This window comes from Ammospiza nelsoni, chromosome 18 (assembly GCF_027579445.1).
Source record: "Ammospiza nelsoni isolate bAmmNel1 chromosome 18, bAmmNel1.pri, whole genome shotgun sequence".
In the NCBI taxonomy this organism is placed as follows: Eukaryota; Metazoa; Chordata; class Aves; order Passeriformes; family Passerellidae; genus Ammospiza; species Ammospiza nelsoni.
In genome coordinates, this window is record NC_080650.1 from 7,949,001 (window position 1) to 7,970,658 (window position 21,658).

A 21,658-nucleotide genomic window follows, 5' to 3' on the forward strand; every position below is an offset into this window, starting at 1 on the left:
GCTGTATAACATATTAGCAAATATGAACCAAAGATTAATTTCTTCCCCCCTTGAGCAGGTCCTCTTCAGCCCCATGCAGCCCAGAGTGTCCAGGTCACCACACCTGCACTGTCATGGCTGTTGGGCTGGGTGACCTTCTCAGGTTCCTTCCAGCAGGATTTTTCTATGGCTGCCTTCGGGAGCTCGGCTACACTTGACAACAGCTACATCTCATGGCACTGAATGACAGAAAGTTCTTGAGATGGACTGCCTGTTATCCAAGAAGGCCAGGCATTCATCTCACCTCAGCACAGCCTTTAAAGTGTAAGAGGACTAAAGAGAAAACAACAAGAAAATAAATTATTGCACAAAACAACAAACAGAAACAAAATCATTGCAAGAAGGTACCAGGCAGGACACCTCTGGCAGTGCCCATTACTTCCTGAGGGAGTACTGGGTACTGGGTGGATCCAGTTTTGGGGCTGGTTTAAGCAAATCAACCTGGCACTGGAAAACCCACCCAGCAGCATTGCAGCAGCTGCTGATTAGCAAGCCCTGTGGAAGGTGGCAGCCCGTGGTGTAATTTCCAGCAGGGTGCAGGAATTGTGCTCATAGGAAGAGCTGTTTCCCTCAAGCTTGTCAGAAATTAGTTAGCTCTCCACTGCCTCAGTAGGTGCAAAGGCTTTACAGATGTATTTATTATCCCTAAACAGGCCATACAAAGAGTTTTTAATTTTTATTCATTTACCTGAAGATTATTTTATTTCCGGGCATGAAAGGCTTCACGCCCCCTGCTCCAAAATCTAGCACAGCTAGCAAGCAGGAGTAAGACAGATCACTGAAAGGCAATCACACTTCTTTTCACAGTGAAAATTACCAAATATTCCAATGATTCACACATTCAAATAAAACCAAAATATACACATGCAAAATTTCAGTAATTGAACACAAACATGTCATCATGAATCCATTCTCAGTGCCACTGAATGCCAAGTCAATTCCTGAATATCCTGAAATGAGCACCTTAAGAGCTGAAATAGACTCACCTGCTTAATTAATTGCTACCTTTGTTTGATGAGGAGTGTGGCAATTTGCAGATAGCAATATTTATACAAGAAATGCCATGGGCTTCATTGTTGCTGCCCACCTCTCTACCCACCAAACCTACTTGGATTATAATCACCCTTCAACCCCTGTTGCACACACAGATTTCATTCATTCAAGTGCATTGATTTGGAGATATTTTTGCTTCCTAGTCCCTTTTTTCTCCCCAAGATTAAATTCAGTAGCTATTACAGACATGGCATTTTATTCTGAGAAGGATTGTCTTTGTATTTATTCTTCAAGCTAAGTGTTTTGTTTAATATTACCCTTGTGGTAAAAGGCCACAAGTTCCGGCTTTGAGAAACTGTTAAGTGAAACTGTTTCCAGATAAATGTTTCCATGTGGTATTTGCCTCTTCATTCACTTAAATACCTTTGAAAGACTCAGGCTCCCAAGGACCTTATGTAACAGTTGCAGGGAAGGAGGTTTAAAGGGAGGAAAACAATGAAGAACTACAGAAGCAGCTAAAAGTTGGGAAGCAGGAATATTGTCATCTCCAAAAAGTGAATTTTTCCCTGCATACACAAAAGACAGCTGACTGGAGCCTCAGGTAGTTGGGAATTACAAGCTGCTTCTCTCTTCAGCATTGCAGAAAATCCAGCCATTTGAATATTTCCTACAGGTATTTCATATTCACCCCCCAAAGACATGAAACCCCTTAAACGTTACCTGCTGCTGCACTGCCCCATGACCTGCCTTCCACAGCACATGGGCATTCATGAGGGCAGATTGTTCTGAAGGGCTTCACACACACCTGGCCTTCATTCCACCACCTCGGGACCAATTTCTAGGAGAGGGAGCCCTGAGCACATCTCGCAGCATTCCTGCTGTCCCTGTGCTGCTCCACACCTGCAGAGAGCAGCACAGCTGCACTGTGAACTCAAGAGCAGCGCTTGCTGTTCTCCACACAGGTCTGACCTCTTTCACTCTTCTCCCCTCTCTCCTTGGATGGGAAACAGCAAACAGGCTCCAAGGCCACAACGCCCCAGCAACAGCTTCCTCATCAGCTCCCCACTGCAAATAATCCTGTGCTCTCTACTTGTTATACAAATGATTGGAAGTATTTACGTAAAATGGCATTATTGCTGCACAGACAATCAGTCTGACAGAAGGGTTGATTTGCTGTCAGCTGGCAAATAATGTGGCAATGTTCCTGCCTAGGATAATTGCTGTCAATGCTGGAGTTACCTGGAACTTGTTAACAGGACCAGATTGCTGTGGAGGCTGGTCAGCAAAATGTTCCTCATAAAAGCACGGGCACAGCCTTTCTAATCCCTGGGTGATCCTCCAGGAAGTGCAGTGAGGACTGACAGCTAAGGCAGTGTCACACGTGTACAGAGCAGCACCACAAATCACTTGACTGTGGGTTTACAGTAATTTTATTTACAAGTTACCATGACACCTGTAGTACTACAGTTTGTATAACACCATTAGCAGTAAAGTAAGTCACATCTAAGAAGGAGGCAGCAGAGAAAAATGTGCACAAGAGAATGCAGAAGTTATATTTAGCTATAACTGAAAGTATTTTTCTACAGACTTAGAAAGAAGGAATATATGTTGAGAAGAACAAGCTCTTCAGCCCTCTTATTTCTACAGTATGACATTCTTTGTACAGTGACAATTTAGTATAATGAGTACTACACTAGCAGTCAAATGCAAGTGACAGGGAGAAAACTGTCTTAATATCTTGCCCTTTTGAGCATCCAGAAATTAAACCCAAAGCTTCCCTTTGGATGGAGTTATCCAGGGCTGGTTTCCTTGCAGAGCCAGTAGTGCAGAATTACTACTGGGGGCAGGAGGGAACAGAACTCATGACAGAGTTCCCAAGCATTGCATATTGCCTGTGAGGTCTTATCTGGTCTTAAGCAGTTGGTGAGCAAAGCCAGTTGCAGCATTCCACAAGTCTTTTTACAGCGCTGTGCTCTAAAGCTGAGGACGGTTTAGCAGAATCCCAGAATCAAGCAGCGAAAAAAGCCCTTCTGCTCCCTTATCATCATTGGCTCTAATGATGCTGGTGTTGAGCCTGGGCCTTTCTCAAGAGAAACAATGTGGAGTGCAAATCTGGAGAAACACTCTAGACTTAGATGTATTCTGATGACAAGACTCAGAAGAAAATAAGCTTAATGCAGCATCAGGTGCAACCCTTTTCTGCTTCAAAGTACAGCAACAGCTTCCAGAAAGCAAACAAGAGTTATCCAGGACCTGCTTCTGCCCCAGACATCTTTAATAGCCTGGAGCGACTGTCAGTGCACACAGTCCATGCTAGGGGCTGCAAAGACAATGAAAATACAAGCTGCACAGTAATAATGATTTCCACTAGTAACTACACACAGGATATATTGCTTTTGGTACAATGCCATTTATTGTCACAAGAAGAAAACCAGTGATTAAGTTGAGCACATGAATTATGCAGACCTTTGCCATGCTGGAACAACAGCATATTTTACTTACAGAAATGTCACCAAGTCAGCTGTAAAAACAGCTTAACACAGTTCCTCCAAAATACCAAGCATATCCTCAAATCCAAATTTATATTACATTTAGCTACAACAGAATGATTAAGAAATGGTTTTGGTTTCAATCCCCACTTTTGTCTGGAGTGCTGTGCTTATACTGCATGGAGGCAAACAGAACCAAAACACGGAGCTACAGTGACAGCCACAACACCCACTGAAATATTTCTGAGTGGGAAAACTGGCCTGCAAGTTTGTGTCCCCTCCACACCTGTGCAAACCTACTCAGAAAGCCTGCAAAGGTATGTATGTGTACAACACCAACAAAAAGTTTTTTAAAGCACAGAATGCATTAGAAAGTCTGAAGTTTGAACTCTTGAGTCTGTGGTGCCTCAACTATAAGTTAGAATATCTGTGAGTTTTAACACTTCCAGGAAAAAAGGATTTTTAGTCCATATTTCCTTTTCAGTACTAGCTATCAAAATTAAAGGTGACCTAGGAGAAAAAAGCTCGACTAAAAAACCTTCCAGCTCTCTTGCAGTATCAATTCAGTGAGTCTCAAGCCAAAATTCTGAATAATCATCATTTTTGCATTTGCAATTTTAAGGCAGAAAAAGATGTTCACAGCACACCATTTAGTCTTGGATGTTACAAAAAAAATCACAAACAACAAACCAACAAAAACAAACAAACAAACTACCCTCCTAAAAGGTGCATCTCAAGTCTTTTAGTAATAGCAGAATTTTAAAAATTCTGGCATTATGGCATTCTCTTACAGCTTTGGGTTTTTTTGGTGGTTTTATTTTTCTAGAAAAGCCTGAATTTTCAGACACAGATCACACATCACAGACAGAGATTAATATCTTCCATGATTTCTAAGTTGTGTGTTCAAGGCCAGAACGAAACTCGCAAGGTGGAATAAGAGATCCCTGCAGCGCTGCCATCGCAGGGCTGGGCCAGGACTGGAGCTGCCCTGCCCCAGCTCGGCTTTCTCCCCAGAGCCAGGGCTGAGCCAGGGCTCCAGGCCAGCTGCTGTGCCCAGGCCCAGCCTGTGAGGCACAACTGTGTCCTCAGCTCAGCTCTACAGAGGCAAAAAACGAAAGGAGCAAATAAAAGCAGAGCTGTGAGACTGCAGGAATCTACAAGCGTGCGAGGTAAGGAAAAGCAAGAACAAAGGAGTGAAGTCATCAAGCCAGAGCACACAAGGGACTTCGGAGAAAATTCCCAACATGGAAAGTGCAAACCCCTGGGGAAGAGCAGTGTCACTGAAGAGGAGCTCAGATCAAAAGTCAGCCCAGTGCTAGCAGCAAGGCAAGGAGAGAGAGGAGCAGTGCTGCAGGCAGCAGCTGAGTGCACACAAACAGACTGGCAAGAGACATGAAAGTATTTTTATTACTGTCTTTTTAGGTGAGAAACACTGCAAACCCAAGACCCTGGCAAGGCATTTCTTGCTCTTTTCAGGGAAATCAGGAATGGAAGACTTCAAGTCTCTTCAGCCTTCACATACAAACACAAGCTACCTCTGTACTAAGCTAGAAGGAGCACACATTTCTCTACCACACCAATTAATCAGCTGGAAAGAGAAGGAACTTCAGGAGAAATGGGCTCTGTGTGTGTGCATGTTGAGAGGAAAACAAGAGGCAGCTTTAGGGAACTTGCAGGAATTTTTCAGTATTCACAAGGTACATCACTTTCACAGGATCAATAATCTGCTGTTTATCATCAGAACACTTACAAATCCGATAGAATAAAGATTTTTTTAACAAGTGGAACTTGTTTAGACTCAGTTACACAGAGAAAAGTAAATTGCCAACAGCAAGATGTACTGAAAACAGGGCAGAGTTTTAGAAAACATTTGAAGGAAAGTTGTCAGTGTAATTTATAAATTACAGGGAAAAAGACAGAGGGGTTACAGAACAGTTCTCACATCCAACTCCCAAGATCTGGCTTCACACAAACAGCAGGTGAGCAGGGCTGCCTTCCTGACAGGGATGTGAACACCCCTGACACCAGGGTGGAGTTCAGCAGACACTGAGACACTGAAGTTGCCCTTAAAAGCTGAGTTGAGGCTCTGGAACTCCTTTGAAGCTACCTGGACTGGTGTGCTGAGAAGAGCAAAGTAACCACCAACAGACCCAGCATGCGCTGATGCGATGACTGTTGTGACTCTTCTACATTCCTCAAGTGGTTTTTATTTTTTAAACTTTTCAGTGTTACATATATGCAATTTAATAGAAAGAATAACTAAAGATGAAACATGCACAACACAGAATTATCTCTGGTCTGCAGAGTCCTGGGTCAGAGTTCTACACAGCTTGATGCCATCAGACCTACATTAATCTCTTGCAATAAACACAGCTTCTCCTCAAAAGCAGCTCCTTGCCAGCCTCCCTGGTACTGAGTGCAGCATCTCCCCAGCACCTGGGGGTGCTCACTGGAACCACCATCCCAACCCACACCCCAACAGCTCAGGAGTGCCCACTACACCTGAAGCTTACAGATGGAGAGCTTACAGGCACTTCTGCTCAAACACAGGAAATTTGTGTGGTATTTCAAACTAATCCCACTGAAACAAGGATCACAACAACATTAAGTCAAATCAGTTATTTGTCAAAACTTTCCTGGAGCCCAGCAGCTGTGCAGTTGTACCTTGAAGTCCCTTCCTGAAGTGCATGCTACAGTGAACACACCTTCTGCCAGGGGAACAGCCACAGCCAACAAAAATGTTAAGAACACACAGAAACATGGCAAAAATTCTGTATTATTCTTGGGAGGAAAAAATCTATACTCTGCAGTGAAAGCCAAGGAGGGGGATGAGAGATGAATTTTTACAAGCCAATCTCAGAGTTATTACACACCTACAAGATATGGTTAAGCTTTCTTTAGTTTCAGCTCACATTTTTTGCCTTTTCATATTAACTAGAGAAGTTTTTAGCTGCCATTATCCAGCTACACCTTTTAAGAGTTCAATTCTTTGAAGAAGAGTTAAAAGTCCATGACAGTGATATGAACTTACTTGCACTGCTCCCAGAAGTCCCACATTTCAAATCCCTGCTCGGAGAAAAACCTTTTTGTACTGAAATGAAAACATTTGGTTTTTAAGGATTATGCAAGTAAGAATGTTCAAGATTTCATGGGAACAGTGCAATGTGAATATCCATAGAAGGAGTGTCAGGAAAGCCCATGAACCACCAGGTAACACTGACACTGATTTGCATCATTCAGCAGGTCAAGATTTCATCATTTTCTCACTCCAAAGATAAAACGTTCTGCCTGTCTATAGAGAAAGCTCATCTGTGAGGTTGTTTTTTGGGATGGCTTCCCTAATTGAATTCCAAGCTGGTACAGTTACACAGGGGGACACACCTTGAGCAGTTACAGCTCCTGCCTGCAGGCCAAGGAGGGGCAGTTTTGGGTCAGCCAATGGACCAGCTCAGGCCAAAGCAAAGTCCCAGTCGTTCTAGATATGCACGGAACTATGCTGGTTTGGTAATACAGGGACACAATTTAATGATTTTCTTTGCATTTGTTTTTACAAGATTCAGATGCCAAAAACAAAACAGAACATTAAGTTACCTGATTTAAAAAAGAAAATCACAAACGTTTACAACATCAAAAGAATAAGACGAAATATAAACCTTTGCTACTTACAATTGATCTATACAGATTAACCAAATCACAAATCTGTCACAATATAAATGTTTAATTGTTACAATGAATAAGAACATACAGAAAATGATTTATTTATTTTTTATAAAATCTTCCTTTGCTTTTTTATTTTAAACTTACCATTAACTAAATTAGCTATGCAGGACTTGTGGGGTACATGACTAAGAAGGCACCAACAGTACAAAGCAAAGACAAAGCAGTTTGAGTATTTTAAGAGTGCTCTACACTGATACAACACGAGAAAAGGCAACAATAGTAAGTAAACCAGCTGCAACCTTTAGAAATTTGTTCTAGATTTACACATGTAGTCCAACTTTTACATTTCTGCCGATGTGTCACTTGGTTTGATCACAGCACATGCTACAAAAACCACTGTAAGCTTCACTTTACTAATGTGCACTTTTCACTAATTTAGTGTCTTGATTTCAATTGTTAACTAAACCATTTTGAACCACAAATGTATTTAAAACTTACTAAAAGGATTGTTTGGACTTTTTTGTTTAAACCACTGCATTTACAAAAATATTTCCCCTGAAATCTGGGATTGCTTGAAGACATTGCTGTACAAATATAAAAGTACTATGCAAGGGACCAAATTCATAAGTATATGGTGTGTATGTATAGACCTATATTTATACCATATCACTGTGCTGTAACAACACAATAAATTTATCAATAACCAAGGACTATATAAACTACACTAACATAAGCAAATATATATTAATAAAGTTTAAATCTATAGTACAGTTGCTCAGCAAACAACTTTGACATGGTATAAATATACTGTAGCATATTACAGTGGGCAGCAACAACAGGTTTTTCATTCTCTCATTCTGCAAGGAAAGCCCTGCTCAGCTCCTCAGGTTTTCTCTGTCCCCACTGCCACTCCCAGAAGCTCCTGGCGCTCGCGGCCCAGCTCTGGTGTCACAGGCGTGAGGAAGAGTCTGGCCACAGGCAGGACAGCAGAGTCAGAGGCTTGTTTGCCAAAGTATCCATGAGAATTTTGTGTTTGCATATTTTTCTTCAGCTGTAAGGTTGGAATGTTTTTGACAGTGAACTGTTACATTCCTTATTCCCAAAGCATCTTTACCATGAAATATGCATGCTACTTGGATTAAGAGTTGCTGTTCTCCGCTCTAAAAATATAAAAACTGCATAAAGAAAAGAACCCAATGTAAAATGATGAAATAACTGACCTAACACAGTGTTGTTAGAGGCACCTTCTTTAAACTATTTTTAAAATCTGACCAAAAAAAACCCCTCGTGCTTCAGCATTTGATGCATCAACAAATTCAACCCAACAATGTTTACTGAATTCAGTAAAAGATTGATGAATGTGGTTATGGATCCTGATGGACGCCAATTGGATTCAGCAAAAGTGGCTAAGGAAGAAAGCCCAAAAGCACCAGACATCAGGTGAAGCAAATCCTCGGCTTCTCACTCAGAGAGGATGCAAGGGTAAGTCTACACCTCCCCAAACATCCAAATTAAAGACAGTATTAAAAGAAAATTGGGAAAGAGAAGGGTGAAGTAAGCTGCCAAAGATCTTCCTTAATAAATTAAAACCGAGGTGTTACAAGCTAATTTCAGTAACAGTCATCTTTCCAAACGTGCCAAAAATGATTCCTGTTGTAATGATGATCATGCAAGTAGCAGAGATTCTAGAACTATTTCAACTTTTCGAAACTGAGTGAGAAAAGCATTTTGGTAAAGATGTGTAGAAAGGTCAAGAGAAATTTCTACACTGGTATCAACAGTCAAGTGCATATTTCTTCTACAGAAATGTTTTTAGCATAGGTTCCATACCACGATTCCATGATCACTTGTGCAGTGTCCTGACAATGCTCCGAATTTGTTCCCCACGTCAGAGATTTATGTACCACAGGAACTTCCTAATAGAAAATGCCCTTTAATGATGAACCCTTGCTTACTAAAAATTAGTTTTGGCAGATTAACACTTAAACTATAGGAAAAAAAAAATTGAAATGGAATCTTGTAAGCACCCTTATCTAGTGGAGTCTAAGTTAATGGCTTTCTAGATTTCTCTGAAGAGCAGACTAAATGGTATGAGGAAGCCTGGAGTTATTAACCAGCCAGCATCCTTATGTACTACAGTAGCAATTGAACCTGATTTCCATTCAAAGACATTACCCAAGAGGAAACCAAAAACTAATTCTTAATGTTAATGTGAAGATATAAGATTTAAATTTATTTCCAGGAATTACAAGTGCATTTTGTTCATATTAGCAAGCAGTCTTTATACAATCCATTCTTCACTGCTGCCAAAATAAAATGAGAAAAAGACAGCAGAGATATGAAAAGCTAAAAATAGAACTATTTTTCCTAAGTTATTTGTTGAATAGCATTTCAGTTGAACACAACTCAGAGGTAACAATAGATTATTTTTTTTCTCAATCATAGGCATGTGGCACTTAGACAATCATCTTTGCACAGAAAGCTTTAACAGTCATGCGAGGGCACAGTAATTATTTTAAACAAGGCAAATTTCTCACCACAGAGAGCAGTGGGGAAAGAAAAGGAGGCACTGCACTGGAACATAACACCTAGTAAACTCCACATTATACAATTTCAGTAACAAATACTTGAAAAGATCATTAAAAGGTATACAATTTTAAATGTTATTTAGTGCTAGCTTTGTTTGGTTGTCCTAACTCAGCATTATCAGAAAAGTTTGATAGTACTTGACAACAGAACAGTACTTCATGTCACGAGCTCATGGAGGCTTGATTACAAATCACCATAGTGTAGGTTGCAAGAAATGAACTTGAGATGCTGACATGCTGTAGGAGCAAAAGTAAAATCAAACTTTCTCATTTGAAGATGCAGTGTTCCTCTCTGCAAGAATCTGAATGTCAGTGATTAGATTCAAATGTCAAAACTATCAATCCTCATTTGAAGCATTTCATTGGTATGCAGGATGTAGACTGAGTTAATTAACATCATATTCTGATTTCTTGCTTGCCACCAGATACGGCTGCCTTGCCCAGGAAAAGCACTGGCCGTGGGGTCACGGTGCCATCGTGGTCTGTGTTAACCCTTCCAGCACTCAGGGAGCAAAGAGCAGCTGCAGCTGCCACCTTGCCTTGCACAGGCTGTACAAACACTACTGCACGGTAGAACTTTGGGAGTACTGTGCCTCCAGCGTGGGTAAACTTTAAATGATCTCTCTTAGGAAAAGCAAGGGAAAAAAATGTCAATACATGGAAAAATGTTTCTTAGATGAATTCAGTTAAGTTGGGCTCCTATGTAGCTCTTACACTGGATAGAATACCTGTATGTACAGCACAGGACACCCAAACAAGTGCATAAGCAAGATTAACATGAACACAACTTATGCTGCAATCCATAGCATAATGGTACACTCTGCTGGATGCTAACCAACCATTTCTATTTAAAAAGGACGTGCAAAAAAAAAATCTGGGATGTCACTGACTTAAAGTGCCCTGAATAGTAGCTTTTCTAAAAAAAATGCCAGCGACTTCAGTAAAGTCAGAAAAACAGTTCATGGTGTAAACGTCTTACAGGTCAATGGATTCTCTTCTTGGACATTGATCCAGGAGTGAAAGGAACCACTGCATCTTTCAAACCAGAAAGCAAGCAGTTAAAACACGGGCAGCAGTAGGTGCACGTACAGTACAGTACTGCAACAGGTCAACAATGGGCATTACGCAGGAGTGTCAATTACAATTCTTCAGGCTTAAAAGATTCATTGAAAGCATGAAAAGCCAAAACTACCAGGAACCGCCCTCCTGAATGGCTCAAAGGAGTTAGTGGATAAGCTGAGAGAGGCCACAAGACATGACCAACAATAAAGAACTGGGAAGAGGAACAGCAACATTTGAGCATGCCCAGTCCTTTAAGTCCTTGTCCTACAAGAGAGCAGAGACATATTTCAGTGAAGGAAGTTTAACATCACCTTTTAAAACTTTTTCCTATTTCTGTGCTCTATGCACACTGTGTTTACCATCAGCCAGAGCCAGCAGGATCCACAGATGTTAAAAAAGAATTCAGAGACAGTGGATCTCAGGGCATTCCATTTTAAACTATTAATTCTTCAAAAGATTAGGAAGATTAAACACAACTAATCAATGAAATACATTGTTTGTCTGAACCAAAAATCTGTTATTTTCATATTGCTTCTCAATTCCAAACCCCACAGCTCAGGGGACACTTTGAATCTCGAGAAACAGCGCAGTGAGAGGAGCTGGCTGATGAAGCCCAGGGGGTGTGCAGGAGAACAGGAATGCCCAGCAGGACATTGGCACTGTGCATTTGAAGGCAGCTCCTGGGGACTGGCCCTCGCTAGGGTGCCAAGCAGCTCTGTTTAAACTCTTGTGCTATGGCAGAGCTGGCAATCCTGACCACAAATGACTCACACAAATTAACAGCATATCCTCACCAAGCTAAGTACAATATTTCAATTGCAATATTGTGCTGGCAAAATCAACTCTGCATAGTAGCATTTGAAGGTAACATTTTTATCAAACCAGAAATTTCTGCTAGCAACAGATCACTGATATCTTTATCCCTAATCCTTTTATCCCTTAATCCCTAATACAACCTAGGTAAGTATGGTCTGAGCAATGAGGCAAGCAAGAGATCACAAACCATGATTTACCACATCAGTAACCACTCACTGCCCTTCCTTGAGACTGCAGCCTATTAGGAACAGGCTTCATCTTGTTCCTAAAGATTTCTGTAACTTTCTTGCACCATGTGTACACGCACAGCTGTGCTCTCACACACAAAACATGGGTGGGACATGAACACCAGTCAGTTACTGTATCCCAGGTCTGCTCTATTAACAATGCCAACTAATAGAACCAGTGTGTGAACCTCAGACTTCCCTACATTTCAATTATTACAACAGTTCCAATATCACCTAGCAAGCTTAAATAAACAAAATGCAGTGTTTGTAAAAATTGAAATTTGTTCATTTGTGAGCTTCTATACATCTAAATATTCAAGCCAGTGGCAACAGCAGCTACCCTAATGAAGAAAAACTTCTAAAAGTTTCCCCCAGTTTCTTTTTCTTTCCTATGAATTCATTATTAAATGAAAACCTGGGGATATATGCAATGCAGAAACTGAAATCACATTTTTAGTGCAGAAAAATTATTGCTTATAGCAAAGCCACAAAGCTCCTGCACACTGCCAGCAGAGCTGTGGATTTCTGGCAGCAAGGAAGTGCCCTGGCTCAAAACTTCACCTTCCTGCTGGAGCTGCCCACACAAAGCAGTGATGGCAGAATGCTGCTCTGGGGGAGGAAAGCACAGAGAGCACAAACCAGGAAACCCAGGGCAGCCTGTTGCCTTTGGCTTGTTTTTCTTTTCCACTCATAAAACTTTGATACTTTCCCTTATCAGTATCACAGAAGTTTCACAGGTACTCCAATCAAGTCCATGTTTGACCAATTTGTATGAAACTCCTGAGACTTGCAAGCCTTGTGGTACAGGAAGACCAGTTAAGTTCATTGACTTAAAAAAAAAAGTCAGTCAGTGAGTATCAGTACATCCAATCTTAAATTAAAGTTTCAGACCTTCAAAATGCTAGGAAGGTTAATCATAATTAATTCATGGATATTTAAATACCCATTCTTATTTACTCACACTATTTGGGAGCTACTTAAAACTAAAGATAATCCCTGCTGAAGTTTTGTGTATGGGTTTTTTCCTTTAAAATAATTTAAGAGATTTCTCCTTTGTACATTACATTTAGGAGGAGGTTTTTTTAAAAGCATTTGAAGCCACATGATAAAATTACGTATCTGTAAAATATGAAGAACATTGCCCCCTAAATTTTTTTTATATAAAATTTGCATTTCAAAGCATTACCACTGCCTTTATTCTAAGCAGCACTATTGAAATGCAATTCTTGTTCCCTAAATGCACCTACAATAAGGTAAACACCTGGGACAGTTGCCTGGATTCCATGTGGACACTTCACTGCTGAGGGCAAACAGAAACTTCCCTCAGAACCAGGACAGGACTGAGGTCAGGTCCTTGGACAGGGAGTTCCTGGGTACTGGGGAAGGCAAGTCCCACATTTCACCAGCAGCACCAAAGTCCCAAATGTCCCCCCTGCCCGAGTGTCCCCTACTGCTGGGACTTTACCTATGCATGATTTAAGATCGGTATCCTGGCTGGAATCTTGCAGTTTCCTCAAAAATCAATTCTTTCAGCTTTTCCTTCGGCAAGTCATCCAACTCCATATCAAACTTGAAGGGTGCTTCAGCTACAGGCTTAATAACACAAAGAAATATGATTATTTTAATGTCACCATGCTGTTCAATTTCATGCAGTCCTTTTATGGATGGGGAAAATGTCTGAAAATGTCCTTCACAAAAATATCTAACACTGAGCAGTCTTCAAAGCAGAACTCTCCCTGTTAGTCCTATGTGTGCTTTAGGTATTAGTTTCCCAAATTTTACATCAAGTACAGTAAGTAGCTGGTCAAATCCAAACTACAAGTTGAAATATTTATTTGAGGCTCTTAACTCAGTATTCACTTCAAGAAAAAAATTATCTTAAACATTTTTTTTAAATTGGAATAAACATATCTGGCCCTTAAGGGAAACTAGGTTATTTCCTCCTCCCCTCTTTCTTCACAAAAATGAGCCTGAAATCTCCTCAGAACTGTACCTAAACTACAGCCAGTTCCAATTCAGGTTTCTAAAGCATAATCTGATGGCAAACTCAGCCACTTTCCTCTTTTACCTCAGACATCATGAAACCAGGCCTCACATGAGCTGAGAGTCTCCATTTTCTGGAGAGGGAGGACACTTTAGTATCTATTTATTGTGTGGCATCTCCTGAGTGTTGTACTGAAGTGAGAAATACAAATTGTGGTAAATTGATGCAATTTGTTCTTCAACTCCGTTAGTGCAGTAGAAATATTACCCTTGAACTAAAGTGGAAAATAATCAGCTGGATCATTTTATCAATGTTTACATTTTGACAGTGTCTTTACCTCATCACTTGGATCGTAATACTGCTCCAGATATGGATGGGCTAAAGCTTGCTCCACTTCAATCCGCTTATGGGGATTAAAGGTCAACATTTTATCCAACAAATCAAGTGCTAAGAGGAAAAAAAGTGAGCAAGGATTTAATACACACTCCAAAAAAGTGTCACAAACCTTGACGTTACCCAGACAACACCCACTGCCCAAGGTGTGTGCTGATGGCAGTGCAGCCCTGCAGCTCCCCTGCTGTAACGTGGGCAGAGGCTGTGCCCGCCCCTCTCGGCATTCCTGGGCTGCAGCTGCTCTGGGCACCCCCTGCTCCAGCACAGCTCCTGCCCAAGCCCTTCAACCCCAGAAGGGATGCAAGGCAAGAAGCACAGCAAATCCTACAGGACAACCTGGCTTGAACTATAACAGAAATTAAATAGATGAGGCTTTTTCTTCTCTCAGAAAAATGCTTTGGATTTTTGTGCCAAAATCCAAACTAAGATGGAGCTTTTCTGAAATAAATAATTATGAATATGTTCTTATTCTGAAAAGAGATCTTGGCTGTTTACAGATGAAAATATCATCCAGAAGTCATTAGGAGTTCTAGATCATCACAGTGAAATATTCTGGCACAACCAGCAGCACAGAAGATACTCTCCAGAGAAGATGCAAATACATTTATATTCAAGAGATTCAGGTAAAATCTGTTGAAGACAACTTAGAAAGAATCCATAAAGAACCTGAAGACCCAGTAAGACAGAGTGAAGCTCTGGACAGACATCACAAATCAGTGCTACTGCAGTTGGTCAGCTACTGTGCCTGTAACACATCTCCCTTTTCCAAGAAGAGAAAAAACTGATTCTAGGAGCAAGAAGCCCTAAGATATCTGCAGTATCCTAAATTCCATCACACTTCTTTTCCTCACCACATCATTTAAGAACCAGAATTTTAACAGAGGCTTCTCGATGCAGCGCAGCAGCTGCAGCTTTGCAGCAGGATGAGGAGCACAGCTGTGACCTCCTGGGGAGGGAGGAGGCACCATCACCATCACCCCACACTGCAGGGAGCTCCTCTGGGTCTGTGCAGCACCAAGCACTGCACAGGAGACCCAGCTGCACTCGAGGGCAGCTCCAACAGCCTCAGGCCTGCACTGGAACCATCACTGGAGCCATCACTGGAGCCATCACTCTGTGCTTTGCTGTGGTTCCCTCACTCAGCCCCAGGCGGGCACAGAGCACAGTGCTGTCCCTGCCCTGAGTGCCAGCCAGCTCCTGAAAGCTGCCCTGGCACAGCTGCCCTGGGGGTGTCACTGCCAAGGGGCTGCACCAGTGGCACATTCCCCCTCAGCTGAGGTACCAGCACTGCTGCCATCTGAGCTGTCAAAGCCCACAGGGAGGACTCTCACACTGATGAGCACTGTTAGAAAAGCAGAATAAATCACTGCTGTTTTCCTCAATGACAGGGATAATCAGCTCCATACAGTTCCATCTGCAGAAATCAGCTTTTACATGGTAATTCAGTACTTGATCATATCCACTAAGAGTAAATTATCATATCAGTTAAAAAAGAAATTACTTAGGAATTGTGGTAGAGCAGGTAAAAGAGCACTGCACTGTGAACACAACCACCCTTAAACTGCACAAAGTTGAGTATAAAAGGTAAATTAATAGCTATCTAGTAAAAAAAAATCCTATTTACCCTTTACTAAAGCCTTGTTAAGAAAGGTTAACAATTACTATATTCCTTGCTTTTATAACTTTTGCTCCACACATCCTCACTGAATTTTAAGCTTTCATGGTACCTAAGGATCCCACCCACTGAGGAGACCCTGTTTAACCTACAAGTGACTCTCAGTCTGCAAAACTCTACCCAGGGCAGCAGCAGGCAGCTGCCCCCTACCTGGTGTTAGAAACAAAGTTCAAGACTTGTTTGATGCCAGTGTCAAAATCCAGTGCTGACGATCAGCACTTGAACAATGAACTGTGCTTCCAAGGGCAGTGACAAGAGTTTGGATCTCACAAGCCAGTTAAAGACCAAACTCCACAACAGGTAATCTTAGAGTGACTAAAATTGCATTAAAAAGATAAACTAGTGTGAGGGCTTTGTGCTGGTTGATGATTTTATATTAGATTTACAGTGCTGCTTTAAGGCACCTGCATGCTCTATTTCCAATATAAAGATAAATTCTTAGATTATAGAACCTCCCCTCCTGCCATTACTTTGATACAATGTAATAGAGTATAAAATACCTTTGGGGTCAGCGTTTGGAAACAGCCTGTTCCATGGTACCTTATTTTTGTGTGGTAGAGAAAGCAAGTAGTTTCTGGCCTTTAAATTTATTATACAATTCAAATCTTCTTGGGAAGGGGATCCAAGTATACCTAAAAATATGAATACAAAAAATATATGAATACAAAGAAATGCATTCTGTGAAAATCACATTAACACAGCTGTATCATATCTGCTAAAACTCAGCATTAAAACTGCTGGGAAGGGGATTTCAGACCAAATGTTTTAAGGATAGAGAACACCTGAGTAGTTTTTAGAAACATTTACTAAAAACCATTTGTTAAATAAATAAATAGATCTGAGTTTTCTAATGATCTGTAATCTCTTAGAAAGATCCCAGTAAGTGGTGCACCTAAAGAAATTCTAAAAAATTTGACCTGGACCTAATAATATATGAGCTTTTAATTTATTTTTTTAAATTTTGTTTTAAAAATATATCTGCTGATGTAGTAAATAAATTGCTAAGTATTCTCCAGTTGTCCCCAAAACAATGGTTACCTGTAGCAATTGCTGCAAAAATAACAAGAGGGGAGAGCAGACACGCACCCTGCACAGTGACCCACTGGAGAAAGGCCAGCCCAGCTGGCAGAAACGATGGACAGACAGATGGATGTGGGAATGCTGCTTTCCCATAAAGCTTACCAAGGATATGGTTAAGTTGGTCAAGGTAGTGTTTTCCTGGGAAGATGGGTCTGTTGGAGAGCATCTCTGCCAGAATGCAGCCCACTGACCAGATGTCAATAGACTTGGTGTAACCCTGCAAGTGAAGCAGAAACACATTTTTGTCAAATTGTTGTATAATAGCAGCAACATGTTACTTTGGTAAACTGTGAAAGTGCACACAAATCATCTTTCTCTTTGTTAGATGAGTCGTACTTGCTCATACTGTTTGGTTTTTCTGTACAAATGAAATAATTAAGAACCATATATCAAAACACTACTTTGAAGGGGTAGCAAGAACTGAAGTCTCCAAGAGACAGTTTTCAAAAAGGATTTTTTAAGTTTAGCTAAATCTGTTACCAACTGCAAATTAGATTCCCTAATTCTATAACCAATTTAAACTAAAACATTTTGGAAACCAGCTATTCTAAATTGCACAGCCCCTGACAGAGAGCTGAACAGGTGTGAAAGAGCTGTCCCCGAGGGGATCTAAGCTGCACTCCAGGATGAGGCCTTTGGCAAAGGGGAAATGGCCAAACCAATGGCTGCTGCTTGGCTGCTCTGTACAACACAGGCAGGAGGAGGTGAAGAGGCTGGAGGAGAGCACAGCAGTCCCTGGGGTGTAACAGGAATGGAACAGTGGGATATCCCCATGCATGGCCAACCTGTGCCACCCCCAGGAAAAGGCACAGCAGTGACACCAGTCAGTGACAGAGCCACACCTGCCTGGGCTGCTGCCACTGCCCCTCCCCTGGGAAGCCTCTGTCCCACTGACCCCACAGCCACTGGGCTCCAGCTCCTCAGGATGCCATCCCTTCACCATTTGTGTTCAAGGTGCCAGAATCATAAAAGGAATCACACATTAAGCCAGAAACTTTTAACCTGACCACCCTCTTACAAACACAAAATATACGTGTTGTGAAAGCCTTTGATAAGTAGATGTGGATACCCCAGTGCTGTGGCCTCAGTGCAGGTTTTAAATACAAGATGTGAGTTTAAAATACAAGAAGCTGGAGGAATACACCCTTAATTGGTCAGATGTCTATTTTCTTAAAGTGCTTGGACACGCCACTGACCCACCAAAACAAACACACCAACTGGAAAAGCTGTAAATCCTCCAGGAACAACAGCTGTCCCAGAATGTCAAATACAGCTCCAGGTGTCACCCAGGTGCTTTGCTAACAGGTGTCTGGCTGGGGGAGTGCACACAGGGGTTCTGAAGGACACCCACCACCCACACAAGAATTGGATGCACCTTAAATGGCCAGAGAACACAACAGTAATTCCAAATACATAAAAACCAAAGGAATGATTTCATGGAGACTATAGGAATGCAATTAAGACTGACACATTTTTTATGTGTCTCATGCCTTCATTCAGAATCACATTCACCCTCATTATACATTCTAAACCTAAATTAAGATGTCAAGATGACATTAAGGCAACATTTGCAGCCTTGATGGAGGCAGCAGCAGAATGCTCATTCCAGCACTCCTGTCCTGCTCAGTGGCACAGCAGGTGATGGAAGCAGTCTCATGACTGGCAAGGAACTGGAGGTGTGGGAAGCTGAGCACGTGATTTCTCAGTTCTAGTACCCAGTAATTGATTCTGGAATCACAATTTATTTCAAGCCAGCAGCTCTACTGGAAACCATGCCCACTCCTCCCCAAGACTGGTGCGTGCGTTCTGATCCTACAAACACACAAGGGCTCGCTGCTCCAAGCACAGCTGGAACTCACAAGGGAAAAAGCAGCAACAGCAGCACCCCAGCAGCTCCCTGTGGCCTTACCTTAGAATTCAGCATGATTTCAGGAGCCCTGTACCAACGTGTGGCCACATACTCTGTCAGGAATCCTGTGTGATCATGGTCGGGATCTGCAACGCGAGCCAATCCAAAATCACAAATCTGGTTTGAGAGAAGTAAAAAGGAAAAAAAGGCCCATTAGACACACAAATCCAACACTATAACATCACTGATTCACCATTCCCCAATCAATGTAACATCCACAAATGCAGAGATGGCAACCTATGCTTTTAGAAAAGTTATTGCACAAAGGTGAAGAAAAATGTTTTGGATCAATTACAAAGAACATCCAACTGCCATTCAGGGGCCAGTAAGAATAAATAAGAAATAGTTCACAATTTATGTTCCACTACAGGCTTGCTTACAGCACCTTTGCCAAATAGGCAAAGATACACTGCTCCAACCTCTCAGAAACTCACCAGAAAACAAAAAGAATAGCAATTAAGACTTCCAGAAAACCTAATTAGCAACCAACACATATGCAACTAAGCTCAACACCCTATTTTACAAAAGCTATCATCATAACTGCATCTTTGCAGAAGAAACAACCTATCCAATCATGAGATAATGGTAGGCTGGAGAGATTATGGGCTGTTGAAGGAAGCATAAGCCTAAAAGACAAAAAACAATCCCCCAAAAACAAAACACAAGCAAGAAAATATTTCTCAACCCCTTATAAGGAAAATAGTTTTATCTAACTATGAAAAGAAAAACAAACACCAATTTAGACTAGTGAGTTCAGCAAAAAGTAAAAGGTGGTTTTAGTTATGCTCTGGTAAGGAGGCTCCATGGTTTTCAGAGCTATTCAGTGTCTAGAGAGAAATTAAGAAAATTAATAATGTGAAGACAGACTGCTGTAGAGCAGAGCAGCTGCTCCTTTCTTACCATCCCAAAGGTCAATGGCAAGGTTGTTGAGTGGCACATTAGACACATACACAAGCTTCTGCTGCACCCCAAAACATCACCAGGTTATGACTGCCACACAAAGTGTATTTCCATGAAAGAATACATACTTTCAGGAAAACCAGGCATCAAATGTAGGAGTGGCAAACAGTGGGAGGTTCCTCTGCTACATTTGTTTTATAATGTTTACTCTTAGATAGTTAATTGTGTACAGTGATTATATTGAAAATGTGAAGTGAAAATAGGCTGCAGTCAATAAAATCAGTAATGGAAAATGCTACCAAAACCACAGAAACCTCCCTTTGCCCTGGCAGATATTTCTTAACTTTCCTGTAGGGACACCCTGTCAGAGAAATAACTGACAGATCAGTTAGGGAAGAAATCCTTCACCTGACTGAAAGCTGTATCTGAAGGACAAGACTCAGCAGCTGACTGTTCCACAGGGGGTCTGGAGGAAAGGCAATGGTGAATGCCATAAGCCAAGCTGGATGCCATTACTTTAGCTACATATTAAAAAAATAAACCCAGCTCCTTGGATCCTTAGAAAACAACCCCAAAAAGAACCTTTCTAAAGCATGGCAAGGTTCTGCCAGGCTACAGGAACAGAGCAGCTGCCTTGTGTGCAATTAGCTTACATAAAGAGACTCAGTACAAATAATCAGAAGAGCCTCCTCTAAAGACAGAAACAAAGAAACTGTAGAGGACAGCTTAGAGACTTCAGAAAATAATTATGCAGCAGGCAAAACTGTTGTAATCTCTTCCTCCTAACCTCGAGAAAGCTAGATAAGATTACAGGCAAAGGGACTTGTGCAGAATTTCAGCATTACACAAAAGCAAAGCACTAGGGTTTGTCACATTAAAACAAAAGAAGAAAGACATTCTCTGGTCCACAGTGAAAAGCAAGAACTGAATTACAGAAGATGCCTCTGAATCTCTCACCTCAAGTAGAAAAATGCTCATGGGATGGAAAGGAAGAATAATGACAAAGAGAGCTCATTAAAATGACAAAAAGCCCCTGCTGACTGGGGCAGAAACAGGTTAAGCAGAAAAGCAGAAACACCATTAGTGAGAAAGACTTCAAGGTTGAAGCTGCAAGGAAGAGGTTTTGGCTGCAGAGCTGGCAGGGGTGACAGCACAGAGGGACAGCACAGAGCGACAGCACAGAGCGACAGCACAGAGGGACAGCACAGAGCGACAGCACAGAGCGACAGCACAGAGGGACAGCACAGAGGGACAGCACAGAGCGACAGCACAGAGCGACAGCCCTGGCTGCAGCTGGGGAGGGCAGACCCCTCTCCCCCTGTGCCCAAGGACACCCAGAGAGCAGCTGCCCTGCTGAGGGGCTCTGGGGCCACTGGGTCCATGCAAATGATGATGCACAGCAGGCAAAGCACCAGGAGTTGCTTTTAGGCTTCTCCACGTGAATGAAAACAATAAAAAAATAAAATAAATAATCTGAGAGCAATATAATAACAGGCAAATTTTATTGGCACTTTCACTAAGTCATAGCAGAGAATAAAAAAATACATAATGAAAGACTCATGTATGTCAGGAAGTACTTCATGCCTTGGAGAGACAGAACAGATGCTACTGAGACAGAAGAAATTACTTCCCTGCTTAATAAATATTAAAATAATAAATAAAACCAGCATCCTACCTATATATTTAGCTTCCACTTCTTGAAAACAATGTTCTTGCAACCAGTACCAGGGTTTTTTAAACAGACATGGCTTAAAATTGGATGAAGCTATCAAGCAGATGGGAAGATTTAGGAGGATCATGTACATGCAACCATTTACTAAGCAAATAAAATTACACCAACAGT

The 21,658-nt window shown here is 41.5% G+C and overlaps 1 protein-coding gene across 1 annotated transcript in view; it reads right to left on the reverse strand.

Moving 5' to 3' along the window:
* Nucleotides 1-3,426: 3,426 nt before the first annotated feature.
* The window catches only part of MAPK1 (mitogen-activated protein kinase 1), a 37,436-nt gene continuing 19,204 nt past the window's right edge, over nucleotides 3,427-21,658 (reverse strand). Inside the window, exons 4-9 of the mRNA XM_059484873.1 lie at nucleotides 18,916-19,032; nucleotides 17,109-17,223; nucleotides 16,427-16,558; nucleotides 14,196-14,305; nucleotides 13,340-13,467; nucleotides 3,427-11,095 (exon numbers count right to left, since the gene is read on the reverse strand). Of these exons, the coding sequence (XP_059340856.1) occupies nucleotides 13,351-13,467; nucleotides 14,196-14,305; nucleotides 16,427-16,558; nucleotides 17,109-17,223; nucleotides 18,916-19,032 (591 nt within the window). The 3' untranslated portion in view covers nucleotides 3,427-11,095; nucleotides 13,340-13,350. The remainder of the gene's footprint in view (nucleotides 11,096-13,339; nucleotides 13,468-14,195; nucleotides 14,306-16,426; nucleotides 16,559-17,108; nucleotides 17,224-18,915; nucleotides 19,033-21,658) is intronic.